The sequence below is a fragment of the Cyrtonyx montezumae genome, unplaced genomic scaffold (assembly GCF_038088225.1).
Source record: "Cyrtonyx montezumae isolate F1298 unplaced genomic scaffold, pur_monq_1.0 scaffold_0, whole genome shotgun sequence".
NCBI classification, from domain to species: domain Eukaryota; kingdom Metazoa; phylum Chordata; class Aves; order Galliformes; family Odontophoridae; genus Cyrtonyx; species Cyrtonyx montezumae.
Window position 1 is genome coordinate 4,693,409 of NW_027071824.1, and position 20,559 is coordinate 4,713,967.

General features: G+C 40.6%; 1 protein-coding gene across 3 annotated transcripts in view; it reads right to left on the reverse strand.

Moving 5' to 3' along the window:
• Positions 1-20,559, reverse strand: part of DISP1 (dispatched RND transporter family member 1) — an 84,958-nt gene that overhangs the window by 30,926 nt on the left and 33,473 nt on the right. For 2 of the 3 annotated variants that reach the window (XM_065740388.1, XM_065740546.1), the window contains exon 2: positions 698-1,234. In XM_065740388.1, the coding sequence (XP_065596460.1) occupies positions 698-1,234 (537 nt within the window). The remainder of the gene's footprint in view (positions 1-697; positions 1,235-20,559) is intronic. The other variant, XM_065740474.1, reaches the window with a different exon arrangement.

A 20,559-nucleotide genomic window follows, 5' to 3' on the forward strand; every position in this document is an offset into this window, starting at 1 on the left:
GGATACTGTCATGGGATCTCCAAAACGAATAGATAAAGAGGCAAGTGTGTATGAAGCGGAGGGCAGAGAGGATTAAAAACCTGAAGCAATCCAAAATTTCTCAGTCCTAGCACAGTTTCTATACTTAGCAGATATGCTGAAAACACATGGGGGCAACTCACGGAAACAGATGGTCTGACAAAACAAAAACAGCCAGTACATTTATGGTTGGAGTTGTGTTGGAAGATATTTTCAACATCTTCTTGAAGAAATACGGGTTTTGATTGGACTATGCAGACATTACACGTTCTTTCAGTGCTCTCTCAGCTACTTCTGCATTAGTTCATTTCACATAATGCAGGTGTACACTGTGTCTTGGAGAAGACTTAATAGACTTTCAAACAATTCCCAGGAAGAAAATGCAGCTTTTTTTTTTTCTAGAAAGAACTAATTTACTTCAAAAATATTCACACAGAAAATATTCACACAGCACAACAAAACTAGCTTCCCAATGCAGACCCTTCTGAGAAAAGTTATGTTGGTAATGCAAAGATCATCTTGTAAGAATGTTTTGGAAGAAATTTGATTATTCTTTTTTGGATCTTCTGTTTTTTGGCTTTTTCTGTTGTTGTTAAGATAATTAAATATTTATGAAATATTTATGAAACAGTTACCCACGCTGAGAACTAACAACAGTAAAAATAAGCAAACTGCTTACCTTATCCTGGCTATATGCTGTTGCACAGGCTGATGCTGAAAATGGTCAGGCCACTGATGGTGAAGGCAGAAGGATGGGGAAGGCTGAAGACAGCAGGCAGGCTGATATATGGGTGCGTGTTTTCGGCAAACAGATGCTGAATACTCAGTATGTGGCTGCATGCAGCACGAAGTCATAGGAGATGATGCTGAGCTGCCAACCACAGAATGACATTCTTGCCTGTTATTATGGCTACTTAATGAATGATGGTATGGGCAAGGGTGGCAGCACTGTGACAACACCTGCTGAGTTCTTTGGTTGTCTAAAGGCAGAAAGGATGGTTTGATTGTACCGTTAAATTGCAGGCAGCCATTTGGATTCGCTTTCACTCTCGGTGTTTCCTTGGAAGGGAGCTGCTGGAAAGCAACGTCTCCATCATTAGCAGCAACAATACCTGGGTTGGTAGCATTTGACAAGATGCTGCCATTGCTCAGGACCACAGACTCACTGACATCACTCATTGCCATGCTCCAAGTTCTTGATGGATGAGAGATGTCCCTGTTGAACAAAAATAAGAAAAGTTTACAGAGCTGCCATGTTTTCGGATGCTTAGAAATAATGTTACTTTTTAAATTAGTAAAGCTCCTCTCATCATCTCACAGGCAAATGGAAAGGAGTAATGCATACGGTCAGGAAGGTTTTGAAGGACTTTTTTGTTCAACAAAAACTTACGTTTCGGTTTAATTGCTTAGTATTTATGTAACTCAGGTGACAGACTCTGGGTCACAGCCAACAAGTTATGGCTGAGAAGCAGGGGAACAAGATCATTTTGTATAAGACTAAGTAACAGCCACTATTTATGAAAATAGACTTCAGTATAAGCTGCATAACCATCCACACCTTGCACCGCAGGTCTGCTTGTGTTCTTTGAAAGCCAGCAGAAGAGAGGACCACATAGCATAGATTGTTTAATAATCACTGATGTGGTGGTTTTGCTAACTTTCCTTCTCATCCTCCCATCTCTACTGACAACCACAAGTATTCATGTTTTTCACAATACTCTTTTAAAAAACACCTTATCTAAAGGAATCAAAACTTTGTCAAAATTGTTGGGTGGTAAACAAAGGTGTTTAGCAGGGGTTTAAAGTGAATTGTTATCGATGCTAAAACTTTGTCATACAATCACACATCTTTCCTAAGCTTAAAAAAGATCCTAGGATTCAATTACTACTGACTGAAAAGCTCATCCATCCCATGACGTATCCCAAAGGCAATTAAAAAAATGCACTGTATTGAAAATAAAGGATAGTGAAGGACTTTGTTCTAAAGACTTGTGGGTTTTGTTTCTTTTTGAGGAAAACCTAAATAAGTAAAGCTGTTTGTTGTGGAAAGGTGAACGAGGAGCTTAGCTCAAAACCAAAAACCAGAATAGCTGATTTCCCTGTGTTAATTATACCTGTGCTTTAATGAGACTTGAAAATAAGTTAAATTATTTTTATAAGTAACAGGAAAGGTGAAACATCACATTGAGCTAGGAAAGAAACTACTTCCCAAGTAACACAGCTTTCTTGGATGGGGAAGGAGGGGGAGAAAAGAGAAAGAATAATGAGGAAGGACAAACACTAATTATATACCATTTAGAAGAATAACCCACCATTAACTTAAAAACTTGAAACAGTTCACTGTAACCACTTATGTTAGCTATCTAATACTGAATTTAATCAACAATAATCCAAGCGGAAATGCAAGGTTTGCATTACAGACACTGAACTTTGGAGAAAGACACAACACAAAGATTAAGACAGATAAGCAAGAAAGTTTCTGACTTGTTTTCTTCTCTGCTACCTTTGGAGAGTGCTCAGCGCTAAGCCTGCCCAGCCAGCTGAGCTATTTAATTGCCTGAATGCTAATTCTGAGCAGAAAGTGCTTTGCACAGAGGAATGTTGCCCCCAGCAGCCCCCCTGCGCGGGATCTCCCCGAGACATAACTAAATCCCTCACTTCTGAAACGAAAATTAATCCCGGGCTATTTGTTCTAGATCATGAGCAGAGCCAGATTCCCTGGGAAGTCACTTGCATTTAGATAAGCACTCAGAGTAGGAGACTTTTCCAGACTCTAATTCCACACATTCCTTCCCCGTACCCCCTCCCCACGTCAAGCCCCTTAAAGACTTTTCACAGAACACAGAGAGTAAATTCAAGTGGTCAGCTAAAGTTTGTTTCAGGCTGAAGGGACGTACTGGTAATGTGAAACACTGCTGTGTTTGAACAGTTGAGTTTGGTCACAAACTGCAGGCAGCTTCAAAGACCATAGGAGCGGACAGAGCAATACCAGACAGCGAGGCAGAGAAAGCTCCCACTGTGTTGGCCAGCAGTGTTTTGGGCACTGCTGCCTGATTATTTTCACGTTCACTCATATAACAGTTATGACGCACACTGGTGGGGTTACATTTCTTTTTCTAAACTAGTTTGACATATCTGTATCATTATTTGAGACTGCAGATTATTATTACAACCAAACATCAGGCATGGAGATGCTGCAGCTATCCAGTCCTTCCAGAAGGCAAACCACATCCTTTTTACTTTAAGCCCAGGCCATGTGTGCGTGCAGTAGTGGAGACAGTACTCCATAACTTTTAGTAGCTGTTTCCCATCACTCTGTGAAGGAAAGCAGGCATTTCTGGATTAGGCGTGTCCACAGCACAGGCGCAGTCTTACACTCACACCCTCCGAACTGGTGCTCTCCATGTGAGTATGGGACATTAATGGTGTCTGTGCCCCTGTTGAGGAGCAACACAGGAGTTAGGGCTTCTGTTAGGGCTTCTGTTCTAGCCAGCCCTGCAGCTGGCACTTAGCATGATCAAAGAAAAAACACCTTATTTTCCACAGATGCAATATCTACCTGCGTGCCTGCAGTTTAAACACAATCTTCAGCATGACTTTAGAAACCAGTAAATTCAAAGACAAGCCAGAGATCCCTCAGCAGCATAACAAAATCTGAGCAACGTAATTCTGATTCTGTTTTCCTAACAAACCGATTATTCAGCAACTACTTCAAGCTATAAAAATCAACAGACCAAACTGATGCTTTTTTTCCATCATAAACTTTGAGAAACACTGGAGCTCTACCCACCTATTTTCATAGAGTCTGAGCAAGCATGGAAGCACCTGCTCACAGCTTGGAGGGAGCCCGAAGGTATTTAAGACAGCAGACCTACCTACTTTGCAAGTTTATGGCAGCCACATGATGAGGTGCTGTGTTCCACTGCAGCTTAGAAGAACTAAGGCTTACATTAACTCACAGTACGATGAGCTGTGCTGTTTATTTTCATTTGCATGGGTAGCTTTATTTGGTATTCTCTAATAGAGTGGTCAGTTGTGGTTTTGTTTGTTTTGGCTGTTTTGTTGTTGTCGTTTTATCTCAACTCACAACTGAAGGCTCAGAAGTGAAAGGCATTCTGAGCAATAAGAGTGATAGATATAACACCAGTTTTAATACACACAGCCCTAGATAATAGAAGATTAAATGCAAGTAGAAAATATGTTAATCTAGATGTTTAATATGCTACACTTAGTTATCCATCCCTCTTCACCTCTCCAGTTGGACACACAGTATTTTAAACATAAACGACTATTTAGAAATGATGCCAGCTACACTGCTAGCAGAAGAAAACCAGAATCATCTTCAATGACCCACCACTTGATAGCAGTAACTGCTAAGAAGGCACTTCAGTCATACAGTTTGGAACAGTGTCATATCTGGAAAGTACCACAGTCTGCAGAGGCAATGCTGAGCAGTGACAGTTTTATGGAGTAATCACTTTATTATTTGTAGAGCTAACAGTGAACACGACTTACCCAGCAGACATCTGCCATCTACACTGCAAACCCTTCAGGAAATAATGTAATGTGGTACCACACTGAAACTATGTAGGATTTGGTGTTCCCTAACTAGCGTGTTCATTTGAGACTTGGATTAAGTTCACCTGTTCCTTCGGCTTCAGCTGAAATATTTTTTCTTCACTTTAAAGTCTCTTAAAAAAAAAAAAGACTTAAAGAAACATTGGTTCAACAAATCCCATCTGGGCTCATAATGCCTGCAATTGAGAATGACAGAAATGCAAGAACAAGAGGCAATGATGTAGAGGAAATTTAGTATAACCTGGTATATTAGAGTGCAAATAATTTATAGATTGCTAGAGAAGATGGAAAAAAAGCTAACTGCTGCATTGTTGGAGCTTTTAAAACATTTATTAAAAGAGGCATATACTCAAAATCTGCATCTTACGCTAAAATAAAGCTAAACTGTTCTATAAGTTTTGTTGTTGTTGTTGTTGTTTAATTTAAGACAGAACAACACTCAAATTTCATTGAAGAGTTATGGAAGGCCTTGCAGCTGCAGTCAGCATCCTACCATTCAGCCAACTGAACTGCTCCAGGTTCTGCAGTCTTTTCAGACCTGACCACTACAAAGCATGATGGTTCGGATGTGAAATTACAGCCTGAAGGGTAAAAAATAAATTAAAAAAAAAAGTTAAAAAAAAAAAAGTATTTTCATGTCAAAAGTTCATCTAAAGCAGTTTAACTCAAAAAGTAGTTGCTTATTTCAAGAATGCACATTTAACAATCCCATAGCTACCTATTAAGTCTCCTTCCAGATGAAATGTTAAAATGGACTTACAGTCCCTTAAGAGGCTACAGGTTTTTTGATGTGGCAAATGGGTTATGCGGTCTCAAACTGTAAACTTGGATAAATCCTCTCCAGGCTTCATTTGCTGTGCCAGCGAGCACACAGCCACTCTAAGGAGGGTTTTCTCCTCCTTCACAACACCAAAATTCTTTGTGTCTTTGCTTTTTCTTAGCATTTCCAGAAGTAACAGGTGGTGCCTGGTGTTTGATACTGTTTTTTATGGGAGACGTCTAGTTATCTATCATTGCAGTGTTCTTTAGCAAGACAAACAGCTTTTTAATGTTTTATGGTTGTTGATCTCCATTTTGGCTCTCAGCTAGACATTTTTCAAATTCTCTAGCTCTTATGCATTCATATGTGGTGCTTGGTTTCTCTCAATACCCTGATTCTTGCTTTTCTATTTCAGCTGTTAACCACTAGGTCTTCCTTGAAAAGCTTGCAATATACAAAACACAGACACTCGGTAGGAAGAAGGATTCCCTTGTCTCTTCCACTTTGTTCTCAGTTATTTAAAGTATATTTTAGATAGTTTATCTTCAGGAAGATTCTCTAATTCTTTCACGAGCACATGGTTTACGTGATTAATGCAACTGCCTCATTTTGAGGATCAATATGATGCGGTTCTTCCTTTTGAGAGCAGTGATTATAGTCAATTTACTTTCTGAGCAGTGTATAAATACACATTTTCCTAATTAATGTCTCCCTGGAAAGGAGCAGACTTTCAGCAGACTGCACAGTTCTACCATGCAGCAGTAGTTAGAAGGCAGTTACAAAGCAGAAGAGATTTGCAGAATGGAAATTACCCCTCTAATTTTATACCAAGTTTTTTCAAAAAAGAAGGAAAAAAGAGCCAGTTCTTCCATTCCTCCCAACAGCCTAACCTGCCATGAAGCTGTCCCATCCTGATCCATGATTTCATTTCCTGCATTTCAGGCTGGCTGAGGAATGGCAATTCCTGTGACAGGGAGTTTCCAGATGTCCCCACGCCAGCGCATAGCTCATGGTGCAGATGGGCACTGGTGATGACTCAAGTGCCAAGCTGGCACACGGAGCCACTCACTACCACCAGCTGCGGGAGCTGGGAAAGGCTGTGGACGGTGGGAAAAATTGCTCAAGAAATGCAAACATCTATTTTGCTCTTAAGCTAAAGTTACTTTTCTTGGCACAAACATCAGCAGACCATTTACAGAAATCATTTGCCAGGCTTTGCCTAAAGAAATCAATTGCAGTGCTTTCGCTAGAATGTCTTTTTAAAGTCAGCTCATAATAATTAAGCTAAAAATAGAAGTAACAAGGAGCCCTGAAAATTCTTTTCTAGAAGGTTTGTGATATGATTAAATTTTATTTTTAAATGAATTAAACACATATGCATGGGAAAATGGGAAAACATATATATATGTATGTTAAGAAGAACAGAAAAGAGCTTCACATAACCAGTTATGTGAACCAGGAAAGGGGAAAAAGGGGCAGATACAGATGGACCTGATGAGAACAAACCATCCTTCAAGAAAAGCATGCCTAGCTCTGGGAGGCAGGTACACCTCAGTACAGTATAAGAGCAAAAAGATCTGTTAGAAGTTCCAATGCACTGGTTATGGCTGGGACGGTCTCATCTCATGCATAAATCTTATTTACACAACTCACTGACTTGCCATTACCATACAAAAGATATCTAAGTTTTTGTAATTGCAAAAATTCTGACCCAAAATAGCTCTAATCCTGCTTACACTGAGGGATGACACATCCACATGCATACAGAAAACGCACCTTTTTCTAAAAGAAGTTACTTGCACTGAAAGTCCCACAGGTTTCTGGCTCATCTTGCTGTGCCTTTTACATCGCTACAGCTGTAAAGGGAGACAAAAAGTGCTCCTAAGGATGCAGCCCCAGCTACCCTCCCACCATCCTGACCACATCACCACCTCACACTGCAGGTTAAGGAACCACTTGACCATCAGGTTTCCTATTCACGTTGCAAAACTACACTGGAAAACCTTTCAAGCATCTGCTGCTAACAACAGCAATCCCCCCCGTTCTGGCAGCAGCACTAAGAGCTTGCAGGGCACCTCAGCCAGGTACAAAGCACGGAGCTGGCAGCTCGGAAGGCAGCCGGGTTTCACACCGCCAGCCCAACGACTTTCTTCGAAAGCAACGCACTCCCGAAAGACCTTTCCGCTTCCTCTCCCCGTGCCCCGCTGCGCTGGGAAGACACGACGACCCAACCGCTGTCGGTGTGCCAGCGGACCTGCCCGGGCAGCCGAGGCTTGACGCGGGGTTGCTTTCGTCCGTTCTCTCGCCTTCCCGCTGCAGCCTCTAACAGAGGGCTGCACTACAAAACAGCGTTTCAGCGCAGATAAACCCACCGCGGGCAGCGCTCCCCTCGCAAGATCTACACACCTTAACGCTTTCTTTTCCACCCGGCGCGAGCTCCCTCGGCACTTACCAGGCGCGGGCTGAGCAGAGAGCAGCCCCGAGCCGAGCGCGGTGCTGCCGCCCGCTCGAACAATGGCACGGTGCCGAGCAGCGCGCAGCGAGCAGCCGGCGGCGGCGGGGGCCGGGCCGGGGCGGGCGCGGCGGGGCCGGGCCCCCCTGGGGAAGAGCCGCCTCCCTTCCCCTCGGCTCAGCGCGGGCCGGGAATCGGCCGCACGGCTCCTGCGCCGAGTCTGGGGGCCTCGGCCGGCTTTGATCCCGCTGATGAAAGCCAGCGTGGAGATTAAAGCCATATTCCGCAGCGGCGGGCACCCACTGGGAGCGGAGGGTTTCAGCCGCCCCCCGCGCACACGCCTGCACAGAAAGGGAAAGTGGAATCAAGTCGTCCGTAACCCGCAAGCCGGGGAAACAATAGGGGAAAGCGGGACACGGAATAGCGCCCGGTGTCACTTGGAGATCTTTCTGAACTTGCCTCAGCCCTCGTTAGCTCCTGGCAACTCTTGCTCCCCACCTCCAGCTCCTGCCTCCACGTGTGCTGCAAATCCAAGAGCCTGCCCGCTTACACCTCGTCATGTAAAGCAAACGAAAACCAACCAGAGATCATAGAATCATTACGACTGGAAAACACCTCAAAGATCACCTAGTCCAACCATCCATCTACCACCAGTGCTGCCCACTGACCACGTCCCGCAGTGCCACATCACCACCACCACCCAGTGCAGCCTGTGCCACTGCATCACCACTCTTTCTGAGAAGTTGTTTTTTTCTCATATCCAACCCAAAACTCCCCTGGTGCAACTTGCGGCCATTCCCCTTCATCCTATTACTGCTACCAAGTAGCAGAGGCTGACCCCCACATTGCTACAGCCTCCTTTCAGGCAGTTGTAGAGAGCCAGAGGTCTCCCGTGAGCCTTCTCCAGACTGAACAAACCCAGTTCCCTCTGTCACTCCCCATCAGACTTGCGCTGATCAAGATCACCAAGTCCTGAGGAGACTCAAACTCCCAGTGAAAGGGCCACGAGTACAAAGCAGCACACAAGTATTAGAAAGAGCTCAGAGTTTGTTACAGTAGGAAACCCAGTGCTCACTGAATCTGCAGTTGTATTCTCAAGAACTTAAAAAAATACTGTTATGGAAAATGCCACACCTTGTTTTCAGCCTGCTCTTACTAGCCCCCAAACCTCACGTTTGGGGAGACAACTGCCATTTCTTCCCCAGCTCTGTGCATCACTAATGAAAAGCTTAGAAAAGGCACCTTCCTAGGGCAGATCTAACCATCCAGCTCCCTCCACTCAGCACGTCCCAACCCACCTGAGGCTGTCTTTGCTGATGTGCGCTCTTCTCCCTCCTTAAATATACGAAGCTCTGATTTCAGGCCAAGTTGAGTTGGTAGGGTGAAGAATGTAGTTCTAGTAACAGGAATTTCTCATGCACAGGCATCTTTACCCTTACCACAAGAGCCATTGGAGCTCTGCTGCCTTAGCGTTCCCCCAGAAATAAGCATCCCAGCTCTGGACTGAGTTCAGATGCGCAACAGCTCCCCCTGCTCGTCACGATCTGGCCTGTACCAGGCGTTGAAAGACTTTTAAGGCTATGAAGGGGCAACGTTTTGGTTTTTTTTTTAAGCAAGTTTCTTGCCTTTCTCACTTCCAACAAGATTTTACTGGCTTCAGCTGCCCTTTTTCCACCTTCCACACAACACGAGCACCATATCTGGATGAGAATTTTACTGACATTAATGGATTCACTGCTGATGATCCAGGACTGTTTTTACAGGGAACTCATTTACTGAACAAAATACCAATATTGCAAAGCAGATAGCTTTAAGCCACAAGACAAAATAGAAGGAGGATCACAGTATGGTACTGACTTCCTGAATACTCAAAATGCACAAATGCTGGGAAATGTTACATCAATAACCTCAAAGCTATTTTCTCAAAACCACAGAACTCAGCATATTTTTTTTTCAAAACTATTTACTAATGAAGTTCTTAATTATGCAAATATTGCTGCATATCACTTCACTGCTGATACTGTACCACATCTACTTGCAAACCACCTCAAGGCACATTAATGTTTTCTCATCACTTTGGTATCTGGGAGGAATAGCACTATAAAGATCAGATGGATTACGACCTACTAAAGCTCTCAGTATTATATGTACTGCACAAAACAGTGTTATTATATCTTATCAACTCACTGCAGGTACTTTGTTCCCAAGGATGATAGTAAAGTGAAGATATAATGTATGTTCATAGGTTACGCTAATAAAACATTTCCTGCGTAAATTAGATTTAAATACTGTATCATATATTTGAGTTACAGACCTATTCGATTATTGGCTTTACAGCATCTGAAAGACAAACTCAGCACTGTGAGCAGCTGCAAGAAGAAACAGTTTTCCACATACAATCCTCACAAAGCCTTGACTGTCTGATGCCCACTTCTGTACTATATTCAGCTTCTAATGTTGCTACATATGCCACTGCTCATCTCCAGTGACATCAAATGCTGACTTCATTATTTGTAAATGAACAATTAGGAGATAAAACAGAGCTCTGCACCATGTGGAGTACAGGCACAGGAAAACTAGGGAAGGTGGAAAAGATGGAAACATTTAGAAAAATTAAAGACAGATTGAAGATGTCAGATTTGATCTGTGGAAACCTAGACAAGATAAATAAGTAACACTATGCTATCTACCACCTGGAAATGCATGCACACACAGAACCTGCAGGATGACTGCATCACTGACTCTAAGTCAATACCACATTCCCCAGTTCAACAAGAAGATCCAACGTACAGGTCTAACACGACATTTTACAAGCAACAATTACTGCCAAATACAGTAAACTCCCAAAGTTTCACTATGCACGAAAGAAAATTTGTTTGTTACATTATGTGGAATGAGAAGTAATCCATAAAATCTAAAAGTGATAATTTGTGACTGGAACATCAAGCCTTTGATAACAGATGGGCTATTCTGGCAAACAGAAGTACTACGCGTATTCTGATCAAAGAAAAAAATCCCTTAAACGTAGAAGAATTGGCAAACCACCATCATAATTCATCATAAGGACCAGTTTGTTTCTTTAGAAACAAAAATTCTTTAGAAACTAACACCGAATGTAAAATAACATTTTTCATCATATGCTTAACATCAATACAAAACATGCAGTGAAAATAGTAACACAGCTCCCAGAACTAACTAAATACTATTATGAGGAGCACGATATTCAAGTTTCAACTGAATTATAGTTTTATAGAATCATTAAGGTTGTAAAAGACCTCTAAGATCATTTAGTCCAACTATTCACCTACCATCAATACTGCACACTAAACCACGTTCCTTAGTACCACATCTACATGGTTCTTGAACACCTCCCTGTGCAGCCTGTGCCACTGCCTCACCACTTCTGAGAATTGTGCTTTTTGTTGTTGTTTCAATATAAAAAAAAATTGAGGCATTACTTCCAGAGTGACCTATGTATAGAAAAAGATAAACCTAAAATGAATTGTATTTACAAGTATGGCTGATACACTGTGTTATGGGGTACACAGTTCGATTACTCTTCTATTCAAGCAAGATACGAAGGGCTCACAGGCTTATCACCATCCTTTTCTGTAGACAACAGGCAATGCCAGCAAGCACCATCCCCTTCCCTTGGCTGGATGCCTTCACATGCCTCTGAGCTTAATATGACATTAATCACAGATGCTTATTGTCACAGCAGTATCTTTCAGAGATGCATATTCAGGAGAGGCTGAAGGCCTTCAACAACGTTAAACTTTAATAGGAGGGCTGGTGTCTCTTTCTCGGTGCTCTGGGGACAAATTGATGCTAAAGCACTATGGAAGCACTCAAAAAAAAATCTCAGAGGTTTTGCAATCCTTGAAGGCCAGACAGAGGACGGCTCAGGAAAAGCAGAAATTCTGCTGAATTGCTAAAAAATTGGAGAGAATAACGGACTATGGAATAGAAATAAAGAGCTAATTAGCTAAAAAGACAGCACGACTGCATATGGCACATGTGCTCCGCAAGTATATTACACCTACACTGATTTTTTATTACAATTCCTATCCATCTACAAAACTTTCTCGCTTGATATGATACTGCTTATTGCAACTCAGATGCTACAGCCTAGGACTGGCAGCGGGCAGTTTAAATCCATTAGTGCAGTTAGAGAAATGTATTAGGGAGCCAATTATTTATTACTATTCACATTAAAATATATTTTTATACAACATCTGAGGAAATACTGAAATAGCAGCAGCTACTTGAATTCCTCAGAAGCACACACTGGGATTTTCCAGATTACAGCAGAAGACAGGGAAATACCATGGAGCACAGTGCTGAGAAGTTAATCAGACTGAAACAACTTGATCCATCAGATTACCAAACCTAATTCAGCACTAGTCCTGTCACACTATACAATTTTGCAGAGAGAACTGAGTGTCTATGTCTACACAGTGGTCTCAAGTGGCCTTGGGTCAAGAAATATGTGGCAAAGACAAACTGATTTATCTGAGGCTGCAGCCATACAGATCTGATTCAATGACTTCAGATGTATCAAGCATAGTTCCTGTGATGGAAACTCAAAATTGGCACTCTGGAGCCTCTGAACAGCCAGTGGAGTTAATTCACAACTACATTACCCAGCCACAGACAGAAGAGAATGTTTTAAAAGAAAGGCCCCTAAAGTGAAAAATGTTCTTAAATACGTGGGTTTCTCCCCTTGAGATGCAGGATGAGGTGGATGAAACACTCGGTACTAAATGAAAGAACTCACATTCCATTGCACTGGCATTGTTGTATACCCCTATGGGGTAAAGGAGACAAACTTCAACATAAATATAGGTTGCAATGTAAGCAAAATGGATTAAGTATCATCATGTCCCTAGCTGAAGCCTTAAGTACCAAGACTCCCACCTGACTGCTAGTCCCATGAAAATGAAAAATAGCCTGATCAATGGATGATGTGAATGAAGTAAATTGGCTGTCCTTCTCCAGTTTCCACTCATCCAGACTTCATCACAAGATCTTTCATAATTTATGACCCTAAAATAAGCTGAGGATGAAGCAAACGCCGAGACTGAAAAAATCTTGAACTCCGCAAGGCAGTCTTCTCCAGCAGTAGTAATGCAGAAGCATTAGATGCTGCTCCTGCTCTGTTTGTTGGTGGATTTGGTTTGGGCTTTCTTTTGGTGGTGTTTTGGGGGATTTGTCCCTTCCATCAAACAAATAACTCCTGGCTTGTAATTGAGACATCTGCACAGTACGTTTTATGCAACACATCAACTTTCTTTTAATATTCTGGAGGCTGGACCTGTGTTATTTCAGATGATGTGACCTCACAAATGCAAAGCACACATTTCTGAGGGCAGAGTGACTTTCACTGCCCACAAAGTGCCTAGAACAATATCCTCTTAGTCCCATGTGCAATTAAAAAGTCAGGCTAACGATAATGCAAACAAATAAAGCAGGATTCTAGATTATTTTGTTTTTTTTTAATGTTCTCAAAGTACGATAGTGACATTTTAAAGTCTTTTCTTGACAAAGAAATACTGCATTGAGTCATTTTTCAAACTGTTTTTCATAGAGATTCTGGGTTTTATCACAAAGCACTGCGTATTTTATGAAATAAGACTAATTTTGTTCAACCTACTTACAGAACAGAAACACTAACATGAGTTAAATTACTTTTCTGTGAAGATCTAATAGAGGTAAATAAAAAAAATTCAATAATCTACAAAACTGCTTTAACATGGAAAGTTCATAAGCAAGTGTTACCAACATCTGCAAGTTTTCAGACACTAATACGAAGACATCTTGTTTAAAAGTAGAAGCAAGTCTGGAATTGAGCATGTATAATTTTTGATTAATCTTTGGCTCGTACCGTTTTGGAGAAATATTTAATAGCTTATCTTCAGTTGTAACAGTTTTATCCGACAAACAGAAAGACCCAATAATAAGCTACATTAAAATGCAGCTGCATAAACACGTTTACACAGTTACATTTTCTCATTCACATTCCTTTCTCACAGGTGTACCTTTTCCACTATGAACAAAGTACACTTCAGCATACCTTATATGAGTGCATGCACGTAGAATATCACTTGTAAAATAGCCCAGGCCAACACTGAGGGAAAAACTAACAGAATGCTTTACCTGAACGTAAAATAAACAAGTGACATAATAAGCAGTAATAATTCCATCACTTGGACAACACTAATATACAAATTACAAGCACCATCCTGATGATATGGTGACAACTCCTACTGTGGTATGTTTTCTTAAATAAGGGGAGAAATACACTTTACTAGCTGTTACAGTTAACTACTGTTATGACTAAACTGCCTATAATCAAAGAAATAATGAAGCTCTACATTTTTTCCCCATCATTTAGAAGAATCCATACAGCAGTAGTCCGTACAATGCAACTACAACTATTTTTATTTTAACTGGAAAAAAGGGGGAAATGTTACTTTCTCACTTGCTTTTAACTTGGGGACAACTGCTTTGCCCTTAGATTTCAGGGAAACTGAAAATCCAACATTAACATTTATTGCAACTGCAAAAGTACCACTAACTCAAATGCTCAGGTACAAAATTACTCATCTTGTTATTTCATTTCATCTCAGCTAAAGAAAACAGAATGGTATTTATTCATTCAAGAGCAAATTCTGGTTATTCTGAAATACTTTTACCTATTGAAATTTCAGCCTTCAATTTATATGCTGTTCCTTGGCTTAATAAAAATAACAAGAAAAAACCATCTACCACTTCTTAATTGTTGATTTTTCTGAGGGATTTTCAAAATGTAACGGCCTAAACCTTCACACAATGCATGAACAAGCTCCTGCTCTCCTCTGGGCACGAACTCCATCACACCTTCACCACTCCTCATTAGGAAAGTGAAATAAGCACTGACACTTTTTCCTGCAGGAAAAAAAAAAAAAAAGATCCAAGTGTTTTGAGTAAACACTGCTAGAGCCCATAGAGAAGGTTTTATTTGATGTGAGCTTTACTGACACGCTAATGAAGGCCTGACAGACAAGGCAAGAGAAAATGTTATTTGAGCACAAACTCAATGTTTGCTCACTAGACCGCTCGCCTTTCAGAGGGTTACCCTAACACAACTCGGGCAATGTGAAGTCAATCTTTTCTCACTGTCTCTTGGCAAACAGATGTGAGCCTGGGAACTACTTCTACTTTCAGATACATGAGCAACCAGACTTTTCGCAGCATCGGCATTCATACCTTTAGGAGATGTCAGATTTCTCTGGGACTCTCTGATTTCACACTGTTTAGGCTAAACTCCAGTGACTGTCTACCATACATAAGTCACATCAGTTCCAAAGCTGCTCACTGAAGTAAGTTGGAGACGTGTCCGTCTGACCTGCTTTTCTAAGCTGAAAAACTTGAGACAAGTCTAAACTGTGAAACATCCATGAACATTTATCTACTTTTTTCTCCCTGAAGTTATCTACTCCTAAGGATATTGAGATTTATCTTAAAAACTTGAGTCTCTGCAGTCACAGTTCCAAGCTACATTCTCATCAGTAGAAAACCGCAATCAATCTGTTCTGAAAATTTAAAAACCTCTGGAAAAGCACAGGGTGTATAACAATCCCGTTTTGATTGCATTAGTAAGAAATAAACCAAGAAATATTAGATCTCTGCATGGGGCCCATTTAATAAACAATTTTTGCACTGAAGACATTCAGTAAGGAACGGTTGTCTAAGACGATGTATTTGCAAGCTTTTCAAACCCATTGATAGCTCTCGAGATTTGCATTCCAGTAAGTACTGTTGGATAGCTATTTAAAGATCAAATTCAAGATCAGACTTAGATTACTTCTACTACAGTGTCTACGAGGTATGTCACCAATTCAGTTAGAATATACTGCCTTTTCTAATTAAAACATGCTACCCATTTCATATGCATTAAACATGCTCTGTTTCTAGGAGATTTGACTGAACAAGACTTGGATCTACTCCTTAGATGAATTGTTGTATTAGATTAACTCTCTTGGTAAAGAACTAAGGAATCTGAAGAGGATTATTCTGGCAAACCAGAGTGACTGGGTACATGACAGCAGTAGCACAGTTGTGCAAAGTGCCCCCCCACCCCAACCCACCTCCATATGAGACAGACTGAAGCTATAGAAGACTTCTGGCAGCCTCATGGCAGCAGCTGCAAAGCAGTTTCATGCCTTTGAGAAATCGTGTCCCCTTTGCAGCTCTCTCCCTTCCAGTTCTCTTAATTGGACTGTGTACCTGTTTCAGGGCATGGGCACTGCTAATTTTAATAAAGGTAACTAATCTGTTTACTACTTGCCATTGAATCTTTATAGTCAGTCTTGAAGTAGTAAAACCCCAATTTTTTTTTTACAATTTAAAATTTTATTTAATAGAACAGTCTTGTTTAGTATAGAGCATTAACAGTCACCATCCAGATACTAATTTAATCTGAGTGATGCACACGTCAGGTACTGACCTTCCCAGCAAGGACTTAAGGCCCAGTCAGACACTGAGAGCTGATGAGCACCAAGAAGCTCAATCCATCTGTCCAAAAATATATATCCTTGCACACTATATGTCTTTTCCAAATCAACTTCTGTATAAATCTACCAGAGATTTTGACAAATTGAGAAAAGTGAACGAAGTTGTTTGTTTTTTTTAACTGGTTCATTCAAGTGCACTAAATTCCTACTCAAATAGCAAATATAATTAAAAACAAAAAACAAAAAACCCTCACACTCTCCTGAAGACTTCACTTTAGAGAGAGACTATGACAGAAAGACAATAAAACCAAGAAAAGCATCCCAATCGATTACAGAGGACTTGTTCTTCATACTTCTATGCCATATCCACAACACTTTCTCACTGTGAATTAAAAGTATCACAGGGATCTGCTCACAGCACTCAGATACATATGAAGTCATTCCTAGTTGCCAGAAAATACCCACCTGTGTACTTCCTGGCTTTGCAGTATGGCCAAGCATGAGACACAGGACACGACTGGTAGTATTTATGTATGGAGAATGAAAACAGGTGATCTCAAGTTCCTCAGCTACTCAGCAAGGAGTGAGGACAAACCATGCATTTCCAGGTACAGGGAGGAGGAGGAGAAAGCAGCCTGGAATGCTTGTGACAAGTTAGAGGACAAGGGATTTGAATGCTAGACAATCATTTTATAAGTCAAGTGCCTACCACGGTAACATGCTATGTCACCCTCCTACCCTTCCTATTCACAGATTAGTCTTAATCACAGTAAGTTTCCCAAATACAACTCACTGTATACCTGCACAAGCACATTCCTGGTGTGAGGATGGTGACCATACCAGGCAAGGACAAACAGTGGGTATTCTTCCAGTGGCACTAGGTTCCTTCAGTGGCTTTGATAATCAAGGTCCATTCAGAAGAATATATGTATGCCGAGTGTACATTATAACGTATTCAGTAAAAGCAATGCTGCCAGAGCTGATAAATATTGCTAAAACTTAAAATTTGCTCAAGAAAAAAACATGATAAACTACAAAAATAGTACCATAAATAGGAGGGCTAAGCGAAAGCAAAAGACACAACTACTGGTTGAAAAATTTCTATAAAACAAGATACTGCTGAACTTGTTTACAATTTGGACAACGTAACAAGCCAAAAGGCATTTTCAAATGCTTACAAACTGAAGTTCCAGCCCCTATAAGCAAGGATTTCTGTCATTAGGACAAGACAGGGGAGAACTAAATTATTGACATTCAAAGCCAAAACTAAAAATAGTTAAAATTTGTAAGGCCAATGAAGGAGTTATTCCTGGGTTTCTTGCTCTGCAGCAATCCAACATAATTATTTTATATAATTTTCATCACAATTGCTGCATTATCATCTATTAGCAAAGCTGCCACAACACTAGTCAGAAGCATCAGTGCCCTTCAGGCTATCAGTCAAAGCATGATTAACGTGGTCAGGGTTTTTGTTCACAGGGTTCCAAAAGACTGTGGCCATTGTGAGCTCATTTGCAAGAGCAGGTAAACATGAGAAAGCAACAGCAAGCAAAGCTGTGTTCCATTAAAATGGTATGGGTAAAAAAACATGGCACTAGTGTGACTTCAGATGGAGGTAATTCAAGAAAAATTCTGCGCCATACAGTATTTAAAAAGCCCCCTACACTTCAAAAACAAAAGAAAAGCTAGGTCCCTAAAAGTTACTACGCTCCCCCCACCTTATTTTTAGGATGGAAAGAAATACTTCCCTGGGGGAAAAGGGGCCCAGCTCATAATTTCTGGATTAAACCTATTACTATTAGCTGCAGAGTGAAATTATTAGTGACAGGTTCACTGAATTACCTCTTTACAGAGGTCACTACAGCTTCCTAGAAACCTAAAACTGCCATTGTAAATTTAGCTAATAACAAATACGGTTTTTAAACTATCAAAATTAGAGGCAAACACAAGAACCTGTTTTAACACTAATTATCGTACAATACTTTTCCACTTTCTTCACTTCAAAGTTATGAACTCAAATACACAAGTGCTGGCATGCACCACTATTACCTCAACATTTTATGTTCACATCTGTGGATACAGAATTGGTATTGATTTTCAGTATGCTCTGAGAATAATTTCTGAAAGTACACAAACTGTAGCTTGACCATGCACTTAAATCAGAAGTGAATTTCACTAGGCAAGCTTCTTCACTATGAAATGATGAAACTGTATAAATATCTAGATTCTGGAGGGAAAGAAAAAAAATAAACAGCATGTACAAAATCATACCTTTGTTCTGTTTCTTCACATCATTTTAAAGCTTCACACAAGTATTTGCAATGTTCCTTGGACAGAAAGTGTTCAGCCCATCACTTCACAGGCCCTGTTTAGCTCTGCTTATGCTTCCAAAACTGCTTATAAACTTAGTGCACTGTTTCACATAAAATGGGTACACAGTCCTTGAAGTACAGCCTGTGTTTCCTCCTTCCCAGGTAAGTGACCTCAACATCAGATTACAAAGCCCTGTTTCCCTTGCTTGCACTCTTCCTCTCCCTGGATCTGTACATTTTGCACTCCTAGTTGCACAAATACTGTTCCTATTCCCAGTCCAGGAAAAGCTGAGTAGCTAAGTCTCTAGTACTAACTAGGTCAGAAATCCAAGTTTGAAATCCTTCCGAAGGAAACTTCCCCACTCCTTCTCAATCCCCATGCAATGAGCACCTTTGTCCCTGCTGTCCCCCCAAATTCTGGTGGATGTTGTCAGACTTGACCACGTACCTTAGAAGCAATGACACTAGCTAAAACCACTTTGAAGTCTCCATTTTCAAGTAAATCCCAACCTCAAAACGCATGCCATCTTGCTATACCAACTGTGCCACATTCATCAGTACCAAACCTATAGAAGTTCTACAGTTCCACATCTTGCATTCGTTTATAACATCACACTTCAAAGTTTTTATTTTTCTCTAAATAGCTATTGTACAAAAGCATCTGAATCCCACTGATCAAGATAACAAGAGACCTGGAGATATGACCAAAATTCAACTGTTGTCATTTCAAACCTGTCCATGAAGCAAACTGATATCAATTTGTAATTATAAAACCAAACAACCACGGAGTGCAGATTTCATGGTCTAAATTGAGTTTACAGTTGCTTTTCTGATTTCTTCTTTTTTTCATTCAAGATTTTCAGGGTTTTTGGTTAAACTACTAATACATGCAATTAATATCAATACCCAGTAAGGGACAGTGATGCAAAAGGCTGAAAAATTGCTTTAATCATCAACTCTGAGATTCAGTATTGCTTTTCGTGCTTGGCTACTGAACAGAGCAAGCAAACAGACTGCTCTGCTGTGCCAGATTCCATATCATCATGGCAAAGAACATCACGTTGTTCATCTACCTCCTGGCACCAGCTTTAGCTCTTCAGACCTCCAAGTGGAGCAAATGGCCTTAGTGAAATAAGAATTTCTTTGAGTTGATCCTCTTTCTAGAATTTACTCTAAATCACTAAGATTCAGGCAAGAGAGGATAGGTACTTAAATGGTAAAGTGTGTGTCACTCCCACAAATGAAACTACTCAAGAATTGAAGTCTTAGAGCAGTTTAAATTACTCTATAACAAAATATTTCACTGTAACTTGCATTCTGTGGGTCTAGTTCCCCTTGCAGCAAAAGTCACCTGAATTTGAAGAGAAACTTCTGCTAGTCTTCAAGTCATTAGGTGATCTGAAACTCAGCAAACTTCATCAGGGGCTGCAATGAATTACCTACCATCTGGAAAATGTAAAAATCAAAATTATATTACGAGTAACAAAAAAAATATTGAAGCATGATGGTAAAGTCTGACAGCCTTCCAGGAGAATTAACTGGAAGGCTGCCTTTTCTGATGCACCGTACCACTAGAGCACTCAAGTGAGAGCTAAGAGGCAGGAGGCATCAGAGAAGGCTACTGAGCAGGCTGTCTCACCCGTGGGCAGTGATCATCCAAACCTTTGGAGACAAGCCATTTTCCTTTCTATATGGATATCTGGCATTCTTTCATTTCAACTTCTAAATCAGACTGCCTAACAAAAACAAAGACAAAAAAACCCAAGTTTCAGAACATTTAAAATCTTTGCAAAAGTACAGCTACCTTTTCCAGCCAACTCTGTACAGCCTCTTTCTGAAAAATACATAGCTCAAAATTAAGTCAAAGGATTATGTGGAGTTGTCTCGCAAAACGATGAGCCAAATATCATCTGAAGTTACTGCAAAGGTCTTTATAAGGCTCAT